This window comes from Nilaparvata lugens, chromosome X, assembly GCF_014356525.2.
Source record: "Nilaparvata lugens isolate BPH chromosome X, ASM1435652v1, whole genome shotgun sequence".
In the NCBI taxonomy this organism is placed as follows: Eukaryota; Metazoa; Arthropoda; class Insecta; order Hemiptera; family Delphacidae; genus Nilaparvata; species Nilaparvata lugens.
Window position 1 is genome coordinate 98829383 of NC_052518.1, and position 19782 is coordinate 98849164.

General features: G+C 34.5%; 1 protein-coding gene across 1 annotated transcript; it reads right to left on the minus strand.

Moving 5' to 3' along the window:
- Positions 1-9614: 9614 nt before the first annotated feature.
- On the minus strand, positions 9615-19000 carry LOC120354711. Its single transcript, XM_039442147.1, has 3 exons — positions 17878-19000; positions 12055-12402; positions 9615-9626 (listed from the first exon to the last, which is right to left on the minus strand). The coding sequence occupies exons 1-3, from the start codon at positions 18826-18828 to the stop codon at positions 9615-9617; spliced, it is 1311 nt and encodes a 436-aa protein (XP_039298081.1). The 5' UTR covers positions 18829-19000.
- Between the last annotated feature and the right edge of the window lie 782 nt (positions 19001-19782).

A 19782-nucleotide genomic window follows, 5' to 3' on the forward strand; every position in this document is an offset into this window, starting at 1 on the left:
CACCTGAATCTATTATATCTATTAGTCTTTCAACAAGGGATACTATTGCAGTCTTAGTAGATTTCCCTTTCTGGAACCCATGCTGTTCATCACATATGAAATTAATTTCTTCCAGGTGCATCAATAACCTATTTAAAACTACTCTTTCAAAAATTTTACTTATTACATTTAGAATACTAATGGGTCTATAATTTTCAACTCTTTCAGAATCACCGCTCTTGAAAATTGGCAAAATTTTTCCTTGTTTCAGATCATCAGGGAAAATACCCTGCTCTAGTGAAGTATTAAGGAGATGCAATAAAGGGTCCAGTAATTCATTTTCACATTCTTTTAAAATTTTGCTTGAGACCCCATCCAATCCTACTGTTTTTTTGTTATTCAAATTTTTTATTATTCTTGACAACTCATCTCTTGATAATGGATGAAATTTAAATACCTTTTCAATTGGCTCAGCATTTAATGTAGTTGTATTATAAGTATTAGTGTTCAGTGACTTTTGGAGATTATATGCAACCTGTTGATAATATTTATTGAAAAAGTTACAAATGTCTATACTATCATCCATATAATTTCCATGTTCATCGATTATCCTAGGGACATTAGTAACTGTATCCTTTTGAGCTGCTCTCCTATTTCTATTAATTACCTCCCAAACAGCAGAGTTAAAATTGGTACTAGTTGTTAATATTTCAGCTGTTTTCTTACACTTAGCTTTCCTCACTTCTTTTGCATAGTTTTTCTTTAGACATTTGTATTTGACCTCACTCGGAACATCCCTCACTAATTTAAATTCCTCATAAGCTTCCCTAACAATATTTCTTTGAGTAAGGATATCTTCAGTTATCCATTCATCTACTTTGTTTAATTTACTTTTTACTTTGACTTTTTTTATTGGACAGCATACACTAATGTGAAATCTTAGAGTATCAATGAATTGCTTATATTTGTAATTTAGGTTACAACTGTTATAAACACTACTCCAATTTTCTTGAAGCAGTTCCTGCTTCAAACAATTTATATTTCCTAGCTCATATTGCTGAATTTCTTTCACAAAAGTTTTTTTTCCTTACCCAATTACCTTACCCAAAGTTGGTTGGGTAATCAAAGGTACAGAAAACCCTGTGCTTTTTATAATACATACATCTCAAAAATTTGTTTTGCAAGCGTTCTAGAAGGTGAATCTGTTCATTATGATAAGGATTCCATACTTCGCATGCATACTCTAATAGACTCCTCACAATTGATTTGTATAAGAGTAGCAGAGGTACTACATCAGTGAAGGGCGAGCATGTCCTCAAAATGAAACCCATCTATTGATTGGCTCTGTTAGCTACGTAATCAATATGTGAATTGGAAGGAAGGTCTGGGCTGAATACTACTCCAAGGTCCTTGAACGACTCCACCTTTTCCAATGGAATACCATTTATAAAGTATACACCTGCATGAGTGGAGGACTGCCGAGTGAAACTCATGAATTTACATTTATTCACATTAATTTTTAGTCCATTTTCATCACACCATCTAAACAGACTATCAATATCCCTCTGCAAATCATAGCAATCTCTTTGATAATTGATTTCTTTATATAATTTTACATCATCTACATACAGAAGGCATGAAGATTCACTGATGGTAGATGGTAGATCATTAATAAACAAGAGAAATAGAAGTGGACCAAGGTTAGAGCCCTGAGGAACCACTGATGTACACTCAAAGCATTCTGATTTGAAATTGTGAATCTTGACATACTGTATTCTTGCCTCCAGATAACTCTGTAGAAGATTAACCATTGTTACACAAAATCCTAACACTTTGAGTTTCCGTATCAGAAGTCTATGATTTATGGTGTCAAACGCTTTTGATAGATCTGTAAAGATAACATCTGTACGACCTCCATGATCCAAAATTTGTGAAACCTCACTACTAAAAACTATAAGATTGGACACAGTTGAGCGACCAGGCAGAAATCCATGTTGCTCAGGTGCAATAATCCTCTGACACTGCTTATAAATAATCAAATGCAGGAGCTTCTCAAAAACTTTCGAAAAACAATTCAAAATGGATATTGGTCTGTAGTTTTCAATATCATTCCTATTCCCAGACTTGAAAACAGGAGCAACTCTTGCAATCTTCCATTTTGAAGGAAATCTACCCGACCTTATAGCCAAGTTGAAAATTAATTTTAATGGCTCTAAAAGGACTGCAGCACAGCCCTTGACAATAAAGGTTGGAATCGCATCAGGACCCTCAGAGCAGCCCGACCTCAGCCCAGAACCCCAATGGAGTATCTGAAATAGATACCTTAAAACATAAAAAGTGTTTCATCAAGATTCTACTGTAAAGGATTTAAGTTAATTTTTGTTATCTCTTTGTTCCAGGTAAAAGTTGAGAAACAGGAAAGTGCTTTTGATGACAGTTGGATTGGAGCTGCACGTAGTGATACAGCTACTCAGCAGGCATGTATTGTTGAACAATCCACCTTGAAATTTACTGACTACAGCTTTATGATAAAAGTTGAATCCAATTTTTTTCAACTTTTCAACTGTTGATAGCATATGATGAAATTAGTTAAAAGATTAATTCAGTCGCAATATTCTTTATAATATTATGCAATATTTTTATTGATCGCCTTCCATGGATCTTATAAAACTGTAGAAAAAAGTAAATTCGTATGGCTTTTGTTGGTGGGGAGTCCCTTGCGGGAAGGTCCCACCGCCTGAATATATATAATTTAAGCCGTCAATGGGCCTTACGACTGTCATACTTCAGCCGGGACCGACAGTTTAACGTGCCCATCCGATAACACGGGAGTGATCTGGTTAAAAAACTTTTGGTATTGAGAGGGTTTGAACCCGGGATCTCTAAGCTGCTACGCAAGCACTCTATCCACTAGACCACGGATCACTCCAAAACTGTAGAGTAAGACATCAATGGGAACTATAGAAACAGGTCCATTCTTTATATGTACATATAAAGGGATTCTTTAAGGGATGCATTCTTAAATATACTCGTTTCTATTCTAACAAACATAAATAAACAAACATCAACTACTACAACCCATATTTTAATACTGAACACTATTACTTGCTGAGTTTGATATTCGTCTAGTTTTCAAGTGACACAAGCCTTCTCTTATTTTCACAGATCAAGATCGAGAAGCAGGAGGATGAATTTGGAGAATATGAATTTGCAACTAGCAACGTCAAAGATGGGTCATCCTCACACAATGGTTCAACTTCCAATCAGGCATGTATTCTATCTTGACTAGAATAAATAAATAATGCAGTTTAGTTTGTGATTCTTCTATTGAAAACAAAAATGAAGCTCAGAATAATTTGATAGAATACATCCCTGAATTGGAGAGACAGCATGGAATACTTGTAAAACGAGTAAGATGTGATAATGGTAGTGAGTTCTCTTCAAATTTTTTAAAAAATCTTTGCAAAAACGAAAGGAATCAAACTAGAATATACTATGAGCTACAGCCCTCAAAGCAATGGTAAATCGGAAAGAATGAACAGAACCTTGCTGAATATGATAAGAACGAAATTGATTGACTCAGGAGCTCCAAAATCAATGTGGGGAGAAGCCATCAGATGTAGTGCTTACAAATTGAACAGAAGCCCTTCTTCTTCACTGAAAAAAGGAGAAACGCCATCTCTTTTAGGAAAGGTAGACAAGACATTTCTAAACTGAAAATTTTTGGATGTAGAGCATGGTATACTGTACTGCCTAAGACAAATAGATTGGACTCAAGAGCAAAGCCTGCAGTAATGATTGGCTATTGTGGAGGTGGATATAGACTTTGGCTACAGGAAGAACAGAGAGTTGTAAGATTTGATGAAGCTATATCTGTATTCAAGAACAAAGAACAAAATGTATACCAATCAAGGGAAATTGAAGATAATTCGAAAGAGCTGAACCAGACAGTAGAAGAAAATGGAAATTATGAAACAACAGAGAATCGAGATGAAAACACACAAGGCGATGACAACACAGACAATGAAGAAAACGGAGATGACAACGTACACAATCCAGAAGAAATCTCTACTAGATCAGGCAGAATAATCAACAAACCAAACTATCTGCACGATTATGAACTATATTCTGCATTTTGTTTCCTGACACAGACAACTGAACCCAGTACCTATGAAGAAGCAGTGAAGTGTCCTGATTGGAAGAACGCTATCAACAGTGAACTCAACTCACATAAGACACTTGGTACCTGGTCTCCAGGTCAGTTACCTGTAGAGAAGATCGCCATCGATACAAAATGGGTGTTCAGGGTGAAAGAAGATGGCTCCAAGAAGGCTAGACTCGTTGCCAGAGGCTTCCAACAACAAGAAGACGAATCCAGTAAGTTCTCCTATGCACCAGTATGTAGAATGACAACATTAAGAATTCTTCTATCTCAATCAGTAAAAAACGACTGGACTTTAAGACAAGTTGGTGTACCAACAGTGTTTTTGAACGGTAATCTCAAGGAAAAGGTATATATCAAAACGCCAAAAGGACTTGATTATCCAGGTAAAATATTGAAATTGAATCGTGCTCTATATGGACTCAAAAGTGCACCAAAGTGCTGCAACGATAAGTTTAATGAAGTAATGTTAAAAAACGGGTTTCAAAGATCACTGAGTATTATTGCTTGTATTTTGCTAATGGAGTTTATTTACTATTATTTGTTGATGATGCATTAATTACTGGTGAAGTAGAAAAAGTTGAAAATTTGATATCTATTTTATATGAAAATTTCAAGATCAAAGATATGGTTGAGACTAAAAATTTATTGGGAATGAGTATTAGCAAAACAAATTATAGTTTATTTCTGGTACAAAACAAAGTAATTGAAAAATTGATGAACGAATTTAATATGGAAAATTGTCGCAGTGTAGCCACTCCAATGGAGGTAGGATTTAAAATAGATGATTCTGAATTTGTTATTGATGTAGGCCTACCTTACAGGCGACTTGTATGTAGCTTAATGTATATTTCTGTCATGTCTAGACCTGATTTGTTATTTTCTGTTAGTTTGCTGAGTAGAGTGCTGGATAGGCCAACCAATCAGACTTGGCAAGCAGCTAAAAGAGTACTTAGATATTTGAATAAACTAAAAATATGTGTTTGAATAAACTAAAAATATGTGTTTGAATAAACTAAAAATATGTGTTTGAAATGGGAGATGTCAAATTGATTTCTTATTCAGATGCCGATTGGGCAGGTGACTTAATGACAAGAAAGAGTGTTAGTGGATTTTTGCTTTAGATGGTACTAATCCCATTGCATGGTTTTCTAAGAAGCAAACTAGCGTAGCTTTGTCCACTATGGAAGCTGAGTATTGTGCAGCCTCAGCTGCGGCACAAGAGCTGATTAATCTAAAGGGAGTGTTATCTGAATTCAATAAATCTTACAGTAAAAGATGTATAATCAAGGTTGATAACTGTAGCACTATTTCTTTGATAAAGACTTTTGAAAACTCGAAGCGTGCAAAACATATAGACATTAAGATGCATTTCATAAAGGAATTATATGAGAAGGAAGTAATTGATGTTGAATATGTGGACTCAAATAATAATGCAGCCGATATTCTAACAAAACCTTTATGCAAGGACAAATTTGTCAAGTTCAGAAATATCGTATTGAATAAAGAAGTTTAAACTGAAATATTGTTCTACATAATGAAGTATTTTTCTATCAATCATGATTGTAGTAGTGTATCTGGTTTTGTAGCTTTTTTTTGGTGTTTCGATTGCTAGTTTATTGTTATATCTGCATTATCATGTTCAATGTAATATTTCTATGTATTGATTTGATGAATTTAGTTATGTTTGGTTTTTAATAAACTAACAATCGAGGGGGAGTGTTACAGTTGGTATGATTGATTGTTTAGTTCTGTAAAATGGAAGTATGAAAGCTGCTCATTAAAAACTGCAATTCAAGTTTATCAGTGTTTTGTTTTATTTATAACTAAATAATTATAAAATTTTACACATTTCATGAGAGAGTACAGAGTACTGGACTGTAGATTAGTGGACAGGACGTAGGTTGCCTTTGCCTATACCAGACAGGCAGCACTGTAAATTTGCAGATATTCAATCAATCAATCTTTATTGTTGTCATCAAACATTACAAATGTACTTCTCCTGGTATACTATCAGGAGATCTATAGAATTCAACCGCTATCAAGTAGTGATGTCATCTAACAAAGTCTCTCCCACATCAACCAATTTCAGCTGCTTAGAAGTGCTGAGGTATAGGCAGAATCAACTCTATGGAGCTTCATTAGTTTTTAACAATATAACAGTATTAGTTGAATACTCAAACTATTGATCAGTTGACTTGTAAGTAGAGCACTTTCAACATTTTCCAATTGCAGTTGTACAGAAATGTATGATGGCGAAATTGATAGAAAATCAGTTACAATAACAAGAAAATTCCACAAAATAGATCATTTAAGGGTTTGAAGAAAAATGTTTATTATGCAATAGTCGAGTCCATAGCAAGATATGGCATTTTGGCCTGGGGAGCTACAAATTTCTGCCACATCGATCCTATCTTCAAGGTTCAGAAGCTAATTTTGAGGATAATAGGACGCAAACATCCACTCTTCCCTTCAGTACACTATACTCGGAGCTCAGCATCCTCAGCATAAGACAGATTTACATTCACAGACTTCTAAAATTCACCAGAAAGAACTCACAACTCTTCATCAATTTGAATCACCCGCAAGGAACACGCAGAAGGAACATGGACTTGGCAATTCCCAGGATGACAACATCAGCTGCTCAGAGGTCAGCCACATATTTAGGACCAAAAATTTTCAATAAACTGCCAATAGCTATTAAAGAAACAGTTCCAATCAATTCATTCAAATCGAAAACAAAAAACTGGCTCCTGTCCAATAGAATCAATCATGGAGAACAATTAGTTCTAGGAAAAATTTTCCATGCTGTTTCATTCTCATTTTCTTCATTATAATGATTTTTTTCACATGAGTATTATGATTGTTTTTTATGTTAATTTTTTATAAAATTTCTACATCTTAGGTTATCAATTTTCTTTTTTAAATTTGTGTATAGAAATGTGGTTTTTATGACTCGTACTGTGCTGTTTTTGCTGTACGTCAATGACTTGCCTGAAAGCGTCTCTGTAGGACATATATGGCTTTTCGCAGATGATGTCAGCCATCTTATATATGACCAAAATAAACATAGCCTCTGGTAAATGGTGCCATACAAATAAGTTATTGTTGAACAAATGAAAAACCAAAATCTCGCAGTTTCACAATAGAAAAAACATGAAAGCTCACCTCTGCTTAAATTGGAGGGTTCCAGCATGAGTGTAGTGCAAAATATAAAATATCTAGGCATATCTATATCCGATAGCCAAGACTGGCAGCGACACATTGAATATTTATCAACAAGACTAACAGCCATTTGCTACAGCTACATGATGCGTCGACTCCAACCACTACTCGAAAAAGAAGTTCTTATAAAAGTTTACTATGGCTGCTTTCAAAGTATCATAAACTTTAGTATTGTTTTCTGGGATAACAGTCCGCATATGGAGAGATTACTGCTACTTCAAAAGAGAATTATAAGAACTATCTTCAAGAAACACTACTTGGAGCACTGTAGACCCTTGTTTGTGGATGCGCGTATCCTTACACTGCCGGCTCTTTTCATCCTGGAGGCATGTTTAATGGTGAGAAGAAAACCAAAAATTTTTCTAAGAAACCAGCTTCATCGCCACCCCAACACTAGACAGAAGGACGATACTCATGTATTGGCAGTCCAATCTAGACTGGCTCAACATGGACCTGAATAACTCTGTTCTAAGGTCTATTAACTGCTTACCCAACAAATTGAAAACATTGGAAAATACTCCTCAGTTAAAAAGAGAACTTAAAAGCTATCTTACCAAGAGACCCTAAACTTTGAGAATATCTTGAAGAAAGGAGCTCACTCCATCGACAACATGAAGCAAGATGATGGATACAAATATACTGATGACCACGGCATTCATGTGCTTCCAATGGGAGAATCTTAAGTATCAAGTAAGGTCCACCCATCTACTGAATAAACTGTATTAACAATGCGTATTAATGCAAATGCAAGCTAGGTTATGCATGACCACCAAGCGTGCAGATACCTACTTTCCATAACCAAGATCACCAAATTAAAATTCTTTATTCTGCCTTACATTTTTTACAATGTATAAGCTTGTCAAAAGAAAAAATACAGTGTACATAATAAGATATATAACACAATATCAAGAATAGCAATAGCTCATAGTGTGTATATACTAGTAGGCTAACAACCCCATTGGTGGGGTTTCATACCAAAGCTGGACCGGGCCGAGCCGAACCCGCGTGTGTGTTAACTATGCAGGATTTAGTCGGGAGCATTCAAATCAACGCTGGGCCGAGCGGATTTGTGCAGTCAGCTTGACGCATTTTCGGCCAAGCGGATTCTGCCTTCTTTCAGTTTAGTTAGATCTTCCCACATAGTGATTTCTAACTACAAGGCTAGAAAACCTACTGAGTGAATCGGCTTCAGTGCGAACGCAGGCAGATTCCGCTCGGCTCGGCCCCGCCCGGCCCAGCTTTGGTGTGATATGGGTCTTATACTATTATTTTTTTATATATTTCCCTACCCAAATTTAGCCACCTGAAGGGCTTTGTCATTGCATTTGAGAAGGTCGTCATAAGAGAAGATGAAAAATGGAAAGTTAATGCGATATTGTTTTTAAGGTTATGTTGAAGAAAAAATATTTTAATAACTCACCTTCTTATCCATTATTTTATTAATAGGACAAAAACATATAAACCAAGAATGAATAGGTGGTAAATATTTTTCTGTGTTTGATTATGGATGTTTTTAAGTGAATTTAAGCTGCATAGTACAATCGAAAGCTTTCCTACCACTTCCTTTCTCAAAAACTCAAAATCTACTCCTTCTCCTTAGACAAACCTCTCTCGGTCACAGACAGCACCGTGTCGCGCATGCGTCAGTAACTGTTTTTTCCCGTTCCATTCAGTCAGATCTTTGAATGTAACGTTCTTTGTGATGACGGTTACCGAGCACCGTAACTGGAGCCGTCATTTCATTTTGATGATGATATTATAATCCAATGATAATTTATCATTAAATTCGATATAATATTCAACATATTATCATCATTCCATTTAATAAATGAAAGAGTACTTTTCAATAATATAATTTATAAAATATAATGGTTGTTATTTAACTAATGTTAATAAACACTACAACTAAGTCAGCATATTGTCATTTCAAAGCAAAAACCTAACCCCCAACCTCCCTTTTTATATTTAAAACATTAATAAACATAAATCCTGGTGAAAACCTGTAATCCCTTCCAGCATATTGCAATTTCAAAGCAAAATCCTAACTTCCTAACCTATCTTTTCACCTTTGAAATATCAAAAACCATAATTCTACCTGTACCCTAGCCCTTTCTAGCATATTGCAATTTTAAAGCAAAAACCTAGCCTAGTCTCATGAAACATTATTAAATATAACTTAAAAAACTCAACCCCTACCCCTTTCACATTCAATACTTTGAATTCCAAAACAAACTCCTAATTCCCTAACCTATCCTTTCACCTTTGAAACAACAAAAAACATTACTCTACCTGGACCCTAGCCTCTTCTAGCATATTGCAATTTCAAAGCAAAAACCTAACCTATCCTTATGAAACATTATTAAATATAACCTAAATAAAACCCAACCCTTAACTCTATTTTGTCAATTGGTTGAATTTCTATAAATTGTTGATAAACGATGTGGCCACCTTGCAATGCCTGAAAGAGATAGCGCCATCTGCTTTGTTGAACGATACACAAGGATAGCAACACCATTGCAAATCACACCCTGTCATTGTAATGTGGACCTCACTATAGATACTCTAAAGAATACTTTTGAATAACTATGTGTAACTGTGACCGTTGCTGGCCGTTACTCTGTATCTGTGACAAAGAGAAGCTGCTCTCCTTAGTCCTTCAGCCACATGAGCCACAGTATACATAGGCCAGTTTCACACGGCAGAGACCTCGCTCCTGGAATATCATATTAAGGAAGATCATATTTCATATTTTGCAGCTCTCCTGTACTTTCACATGGGGATCTTACAAATAAGCCGACAGATCTAACAACTTCGCCGACGTTTGCTCAGAGTATGACTCATCACTTTTTCTCAAAGTCTAACTTCCTTAAAAATATAGATAGAAGATTTCTGATCTCGGATTTAGATTCAGCGACCCCAAATTCTTTAAAGCATAAGTCCCATTTTCAAAAATACCCAAAAACAAGGGAGTTATAGCTGTTTTTAATATAGTGTAATGGGGTATTTAAAATTGTAATATATTGGGGTTATATTATGTATGGTATTGTGATGGTATTATAAGGTTGTGAGAACAACCCTAGACATTATGGTAACAATTTATAATAGGGGAATCGCTTGGCTTGCGAGAGGTTAAATTGATCTAACTCTATAACTCATGAGAAAGGAACTATATTTTAAAATAATAAACAAAACAGTTATATTTTGGAGAACTAAGTAATCGATTTAATCAATTGTAACTCAAAATGAAACTGGAAACTTAAATAAAAATAATATTGAGAAAACTTTTTAAACAAACAATAGAATAATTACAGGATTTGCCTTCAATAAAAAAGATGAATAATATATAATAATAAAATTGATAATATTAGCTCACTGAACTCACTGAACCAGGAAAATGGTGTCTCGGAAAAGAAGGGTAGAGCCGGGCCCGATTATCTGCAGTAGATAGCTCCAGGTCCCGTCCTCGTAACCGACTGCCTGAGCCTCTCATTTTTTTCATAATTTTACTTGTCATGAATTTTCACCGTCGTCAGCAATTTATCTATTCATTGTGAAAATTCATGACAAATAATAAAAATTATGTAGTTCTATTACATCCCCGGGTCCCCCTAAACTTCGACCCGAAGTTATCGAAAAAACGGCATCTCTCTAAGTTAATTTTTACACATTTCAATAATATTTCAAAAATTAAAGTCAAAATTACCGCAAGCTAAAATTATTATTATTATTCACAATATTATTCTAATTGGATATTTATATGTAACATAACTTTCAATGAATACCTTAAATCTATGTGAGTGCCAATTCATAAGCTAAATGCAAGTGATATAAATTACATTATAGTGAACTAATTCATAAAAATCAAACTTAGCCTAACACATCAATCAACTTCAAATCAACAATTCAATACATTCATATCTGAATAAGAATTGAATGGAAAAAATTTCAATTATATTGATGAATAAAATTAAACCTACAAAATCTACGAAAGTAATAAAATTGAATCATAATGCAAAAATTAAACATCAAGTCCGAATAGTATTCGAGTAAGCAAAATAATATTGTGGACCTTGAAAATAAGAATAATAATAATAATTGAAATAGTTTATCTTCTAATCTGGGAAAATATTTGAATCGATAGCATAAAAGAGTAAATGGATACAATAATAGTGAATAAGTAATTATTATTTGCATAGTTTCCTATATCCTAACCCATTATTTTAATGATTTCATTACATACTACTTTACTAAAACACAATATATTCTTAAAGCTCCTGTGGGTAGTCCACAATTGGAGTACGTTTCGGGACTCTCAGTTGATTTGCTTTCTTCTTAATATAATTTTGAAGACATAAATACAAGAATATAACAGTTATCAGTGTTTGCCAGACAATAATAATATAAATGATCAGTTTATTGTTCACCCCTAACAAATCAAAGTTATTTGGCATTTCAACATGATGGAAAATGTCTTCTGAGAATGAGTTGTGCTCTTCAAATTTTGAAAAATTCAAGTGCCAATTTTCATTTAAGATTTCTGAAAGGTTTAAGTACTGAGGCAGAGTCTCATGTTTAAAAATTGGGATGCTCAATTTAGATAAATTTGTCCACATGTGAGGAATTAAGTTATTAATAGCTGGAGAAGGATGGGAACGGGAGTCGCAAGGATAAAGAGTGCTTATCAGTACGTCGCCATTGTCGTCTTGAAGTTCGCAGTTGCAAGGGATGTGGAGTGATAGGGTTCCTGGACTGTTGCTTGGGACCTCAGTTGTTGAGTTTTTACAGCGAATTGTCGTCTTTTTGCTGGTGTTGTGGAATAGGAAGGTGTCTTCTCGTAGGCGAGTGATTAGGGTTTGATTGTCAGTTGCTTTACAATCAAATTTGCAGACTTCTCGTAGCTCCGATACGTCTGCTTCTGATGTTAGAAGGTGGAGACAAGTGGCTTGGGTGGCGGAGTTCGACATCTTTTTCCTCGGAATCAAGCAGAGGCCTTTCTGCTTGAACTGGCAATCGTCTTCTTCGTCATCTGACAGGATTTGCAGTTTATTTTCTTCTCTAAGTATCAGGTGATGTTGGGAGGTCAAACGGCAGGTATGACCATTCCAATGAAGCGGGATAGATTGCAGGTGGAATAATGAAATATTTGAATTTTTCTTCTTTATTGGTATTTTGAGGGTAACCAATAGTTCGTTGTCGGATTTTCTGCAGGATGTTAGTTTCAAGTTTCGAATATTATCGTTGTCTTTTGTTGATATGGTGAAGTTTCTCTTGTTTATTTTCTTTTCGAGTTCTTGAAGTCGATTGTTTAGGTCTTCTTTTGAAATGACGTGATGAGAAAGTTGTTGATTGTAGCATCTCATGTCGATTTCATTGTAGTTGTTAGATAGAGTCATCATATACATGAAAATAGTAGTCCTCAGTTGTGTTTTCAGTACATCGGTTGTAGTATTCCCTTTCTGGAACTTATTCTGTTGGGTAAATGATTCTTGCCAAAGAATAAGGTCATGCTTCATGTTGTTCAATACTTTCTTCACGTTCTCTGCCATGCCGTTCATCTTGCGTGTGTTGTCTATCAATTCGACATGTTCAGCGTGAACGAAGTCTTGAAGATTACTGAGATGAGAAGTGATGTCGGTTTCGGTTTTCACGTATGCGCCCAATTCTTCGTCGGTAGCTACTCCGCAACACCAGTTTAGGACCGCCCCGATCGTATCGATAGAGCGTTCGCGGCGTGGTAGTCGATTTTCGCTCTCAGCTGGAGTGTTGTCGTCATCGCTGCCAATGTAAATGCCGTCTTGTAGTTGTAGAAGTTGCAGCTCCGTTCGATGAATCTGATCAAATACTGCACACTCCGATGAGGAAGGGAAAGGACATGAGTCAATTTTTAAAGGAGTACTCAGAAGGTTCCTCATAACAAATAAAGGATTTGACCTAGGAATACTGAATGTTATTGGAACTGTGGACTCGTAAAATACTACATTGTGAATTTCTTTAAATAGAGCTCCGTGAAAAAGAGAAATTTCTTGAGACAATACCGTACAACATATTTCTACAAATGCTAAGGAACAAAGTATTATGGTATTCATTTTAAAAATATTATATCAGTTAGTACTCTATATTAATCTATCAATGAACAGTTCGTATAAGATATCAATTTCATAAACAATAATTACTAGTAAAATCCCCAAAAACCCTACAAATAGATTATGTAAATGGTCAAATTAATAGCTATTTCTTATATTCCAATCGTAATCACTTACTGGAATTGATTATTTCATTAACATCAATACAGATAATATTGTTATTAAAATATACGTTTTCACATAAATAATCTTATAAATAAATAAATAAATTATATCAAGAATCATCCGTTTCTGAAAAAGAGAAACATTTTATTACATACGAGTCAAGAAAATAATATTCAAGCATAAATCGTATTTGATGATTTTCAAATAGCATTCATTCATAAACAAAAACGTGAGAACAATTCACATCTTTTAATAATGAATCATCGTTAGAATGTCTAGTAAAATTGTCTATCAGAGCTCAATTATATTTCATTGTTTCATCGAAGTAGAAATCCAATCAATTAATTGATTGATTGAAAACTGCATACTATTGTGATTTGAGAATCATCTCGATATTTAGTCGTGAGAAAATGGATTTGATCGCTTCACAAGTCAATACTGATCTCGCAAACAAAATTCTCTAAAAATTCAGTTGTAAGCATGATATTGTTTTTCAATGATTTGGAAAATAAATAAATTACATGAATGTTTCATCTCGATTTCTTCTCATCAATTGTCTTTTAAATTAATGAAAGGCAAAGATTTAGGATGAGCGAGGTATAATTGCTAGCATAAAGAAAAGTGCTGGAATAAAGAATACAGTTAGACAATAGAACAATAAACACTTAATTGATGGGATCTCGTATGAAATATTTTTTTCAATTTATCTACATGAAAAGCTACATTTTTATAAGTACCTCGTAGCGGAAAAAATATCTCATAGACTTCATCTGTTACTTTCTTTACTACTTCATATGGGCCTGAATATTTTTTGACTAATTTCCTAGACTGTCCTTGTCTTACATCAGGATCGTGGACCATAACTAAATCTCCTGGTTGAAAAATGCAATCTGTTCTATTCCTATCGTAATAGTATTTCTGTTTTTCTTGTGCATCTGATAAGATTGATGGTATCTGTTCTCGCACTTCTTTAAGATTTGCTAATCTCGCGTCTAAATGATAAGTGACGTCGTCATTTTCGGGAAAGATTTTCAAATCTAAAGGAGTAGTGGCTTCAAAACCGTGCAATAAGAAAAAAGGTGTATATTTCAAAGAGCATTGTTTCGAAGTCTGTATCACTATGATTAGGGTTTCGTATTGCATCATATATTTTTGTTATACTCTCATCATTTTTCTGTAAAGTCTTTATGTCTATTTCTTCTATTTCGAATATATTGTAGTTTTCGTCCTTTGTGAGATCAGTTATATCCTTCTCTAGTGGATATCTACTCAGGGCATCAGGTACGTGCATTTGGGCTCCTGGTTTATATTTCAAATCGAACGTGAACTCCGTTAATTTCATAAGTAACTTACTGACTCGAATACTGGGGTTTTTCCAAGTTTTATAGTATTGCAAACTAGCATGATCTGTGTAGATTGTAAATAATCGGCCAATTAAGTATTGTCTGAAATAATTTACACAATACACTATTGATAGAAGTTCAATCTCTCCTACTGCCCAATTTTCTTCATGTTTTGTCAGTTTTCTGGAAACAAAAGCTACTGGATGTAATTTTCCATTGTCATCTGGCTGCGAGATAATGCCCCCTATTCCAACTCGAGAAGCATCTGTGTGTACCACTACCTCCTTATCATTATTAAAATGATGAAGTACGGGTTGTGATAAAAGTTTGCTTTTTATTTCCGAGAATGCGTTCTGCTGATCTTCTTCCCAAGTGATTGGTTTATTCTCGTTATTTTTAGATATCAGATTTGTTAAGGGTCTTGCAATTATAGCGTAGTTTTGAATGAATTTTCGGTAAAATCCACTAAGACCAAGAAATGCTCTGACATCTTTGACAGTTTTGGGTATAGGGTATTTTTCGATAGCTTCCAAGGTTTCGGAAGCGGGTTGTATCCCTTCCTTTGAGACAGTGTGTCCAAGTACTTTAATTTTTCGGTAGAAGAAGTGACATTTAGATGTATTCAATTTTAGTCCTACGTCTTGCAATCTTTTCAAGGTTTTCTCGAGCTGTTGATATTGCTTATCAAATGATTCTCCATAGCTAATGATATCGTCCAAGTAAATCAAAACTCCTCTATACAAATAATCATTGAATACTTGGTTGATTGCTCGTTGGAAAGCATTTGGAGATGTTCTAAGACCAAAAGGTAGTCTTTTGAACGTGTACCCTTTATGAGTTGCAAATGCTACATATTTTCGACAATCTTCGTGTAATGGCTGTTGGAAAAATGCTTGTCTGATATCTAGGGTGGAAAAGTAATCCGAATTGTCAAGAGAATCAAAAATTGTTTGAAGAAGGGGAAGGGGATATCTATCCGGTAATATTTTCTCGTTCAACATTTTATAGTCTACAACCAATCTGAATCCACCGTCTTTTTTAGTAACTAAAAATGCGGGAGAAGCATAATGACTCTGGGTTTCACAAACTATTCCTGCTTTTATCAATAACTCTACTTGTCTGTCTATTTCTGTTCTTTGAGCGATAGGTAATCTGTACGGTGACTTAGCAATGGGTGTGTAATCTGTAAGTTTGAACTTGTATTCGGGTAATTTCGCTTCCTCGAAATCAATTTCGTTTGTTGAAAATAGGTGTTTGTATTTATTGATGAGTCTTTTCGCTTTGGAATTTTGCTCTGGTGTAAGATCTTTATTAATATCTATTTCACAACCCCCTCCATCGAATAGAACAGAGTCTACTAATGAAACAGATTCGTCGTAATTACAAACTTCTCCTTCAATTTCACCAATAATAGTTTCATGCAACAATCTTATATCTTGCCTTCCTAGATTCAAAATTCTAATTTCACTCATGTTTGTTTCAAAATCATCCTCATTCCAAAGCACATGCAATTTTTTATTATGTAATAACGATTCATTTGGAGTAAAATGGGATACTTTGAGCAATTTTTGTGTTAGATTGACTTTGACATTCACGTCTTTTTGAGCGGGGATTATTGTTTCAAGAGCACATTTGACGAAATTTACGGGATTGGGTATGCAGACTTCTTTTGTAATATTTGTTTCAGAATCGTTGTGTAATCTATTTAATGTACAAATCCACTCTTTATCCATGTCTAATTCGACTATTTTACCATTATCGGTCATTGAAATGATGTTATTCTCATAATCTAATTTCATTTTATATTTTGAGAAGAAGGAATTTCCAACAATAATATCAGCCTGTAAGTCTTCAGAAATTACTAAATTTACTTCGAGTTTCCTGTCATGTATTTGAATTTCACTCGAGATCATTCCTGTGATCGGCATTAATGAACCATTAGCTACCGATAAAGCAATACTACTATTTTTCAAATGTTTTAGATCATCGCTACTTAAAAGATTTTTTTGAACTATGTTTACGTTCGTACCGGTGTCAATGGTAATTGATACATCTTTTCCTTTGAATTTTCCATTAATAGTAAGTACTGGGACTTGAATTCTTCTCTCTTTAGTCAATGATCCATTCATTCCAAGTTCGTGCTGAGCATGCATTTCGGAAGACAATAGCTGTTTGAAGTTGGTTTCACTTTCTATTTCGTTAGAGCAATTAATTTCACTTTCATTTGAGTATAACTGATTATTATTGGCATTGAGAAAAAACTGCCTGACAAATTCTATCGCTTTGGATTGTTCATCTTTCATTGATACAGAAGATATTATATTACATGTGATTTCTTCTTTATCAATTGAATTTGGAGAATAATTATCAAATGGAAATTCAGCGCTTTGTTTTTCAAATCCGGATCCCAAGTTCATATCCGATTCGTCTAGGCTCGGGATCCTGTATTCGAGTTTTTTGATAAGAAAAAACAATCGTCTTTCCAGTGATTATTCCTCTTACAGTATGTACAGAATCTAGTCCTATTAGGGTTGATTGGTGTCCTGTAATTGACTGATGTTGATTGTGTGTAATTATTGTTTGTATAAGGTTGTCTTTGGAAATTGTTCTGATTTGTTTCGTGTGGGAAGACGTTTCCGCTCCTATTTCCAAACTGTCTATTAGGATTAGGATTATGTGATTGTGTGTTTCTGTCGCGATCATTGTAATTATTATTGTTTGAATAAGGTTGTCTTTGGAAGTTGTTCTGATTTGTTTCGTGTGGGGAAAAGTTTCCGCTCCTATTTCCAAACTGTCTATTAGGATTGGGATTTTGTGATTGACCTACATTTCTACTCAAATTTTTCACCACAATACTCAGATCGTTCAATTTCTTCTCTAAAGTATCTACTACATTTATTTTTTGGACAGGCTGTTCGATTGAAGCATTATGCATTCCTAACTTTTTGTCTAGAAGGAAGCGAGATCTTTCATATTTGGCGAGATTTTTCTCTAAATCTTCAACTGATGCATTGTCCATGAAAGCAACATGTTGCAATGCTCCTACGTCTAAGCCTCTCAAAACATATCCTACTATTCTTTTCTCTGACATTTGAGGCTCAAGAATGTGACAAAGTTTTATTATATCTGCTGTGTATTCTGTGTATGTTTCTGTTGGTAATTTGTTTCTGTTTTCGAGTTTTTGTCTGGTTGTCTCTTCATGAACAGGGTCTACAAGTTTACTTTTTAAGTGGCCTACTGCATCAAGAAATGTCGCGTTTTCATTTTTATCCGAAAATATGTCGAAAATTGCCAATGCTGTTTTCTTGAGGTAGAGGGGTAAATACAAGATTTTATCATCCTCATCCCACTTATTTATTTTTGCTGCCCTATTGAAGGTTTTCAACCACTCGTTGAAGTCTTCACTCTTTGTACCCCCATAGCTTTCGGGTTTCGCAAAGGGTCTTTTATCATTCCCTGCCATATTATTTTCTGGAATTAGGATATTTGCTAAGTTATCGGGAGCTACTGTGTCGTAGATGTGTTCTTGATTTCTGCCTAGCTTGCCTACTATTCGCTCGTTATCGGCTAACATAGGGAAGATAATACGATCGCGTTGAGACAGGGACCCTAACTTAAGTAATCGACTTAGAGCATCTCTAGCTCCTGAATCGTGGTCCACATAAATACAAACTTTTTTTGCCAAGTCAACAGCGAATCTCAAGTATTCAATATTAACAGATTGAGGGATGTGAATACCTAACTGTTTGCCTAGCTCTAATAATTCTGATTTATCCAGAGATTTTACTTTTAAATCAATAGGTAAACGTAATAATGAAACCTCGAATTCACTAGGTGATTGTTCAGAGTCACTAGAACTAGAGCTACTCATCTCAATATAACAATAATAACAATTATCATATTTACCCTGTACGTTGAGAGAATAGAGGACATAATTATACGAGATCAAACACAGAATATAATAATTATGATAATGACCTGAAATGAAAATGTCAATAGATAATTTGAAGGCTAATCTTGTCAATTAATGAACTCTTTCTCATGAGAACGACGCCCAACACCATGTAATGGGGTATTTAAAATTGTAATATATTGGGGTTATATTATGTATGGTATTGTGATGGTATTATAAGGTTGTGAGAACAACCCTAGACATTATGGTAACAATTTATAATAGGGGAATCGCTTGGCTTGCGAGAGGTTAAATTGATCTAACTCTATAACTCATGAGAAAGGAACTATATTTTAAAATAATAAACAAAACAGTTATATTTTGGAGAACTAAGTAATCGATTTAATCAATTGTAACTCAAAATGAAACTGGAAACTTAAATAAAAATAATATTGAGAAAACTTTTTAAACAAACAATAGAATAATTACAGGATTTGCCTTCAATAAAAAAGATGAATAATATATAATAATAAAATTGATAATATTAGCTCACTGAACTCACTGAACCAGGAAAATGGTGTCTCGGAAAAGAAGGGTAGAGCCGGGCCCGATTATCTGCAGTAGATAGCTCCAGGTCCCGTCCTCGTAACCGACTGCCTGAGCCTCTCATTTTTTTCATAATTTTACTTGTCATGAATTTTCACCGTCGTCAGCAATTTATCTATTCATTGTGAAAATTCATGACAAATAATAAAAATTATGTAGTTCTATTACATCCCCGGGTCCCCCTAAACTTCGACCCGAAGTTATCGAAAAAACGGCATCTCTCTAAGTTAATTTTTACACATTTCAATAATATTTCAAAAATTAAAGTCAAAATTACCGCAAGCTAAAATTATTATTATTATTCACAATATTATTCTAATTGGATAT

Coding starts and splice junctions, on each gene's coding strand:
- LOC120354711 (XM_039442147.1), bottom strand. CDS start 18,828: ATGAGTAGCTCTAGTTCTAGTGACTCTGAACAATCACCTAGTGAATTC. Junction 12,403..17,877: donor TAGGAATGCATAATGCTTCA/ATCGAACAGCCT, acceptor AATAAACTGCAA/ATCCTGTCAGATGACGAAGA.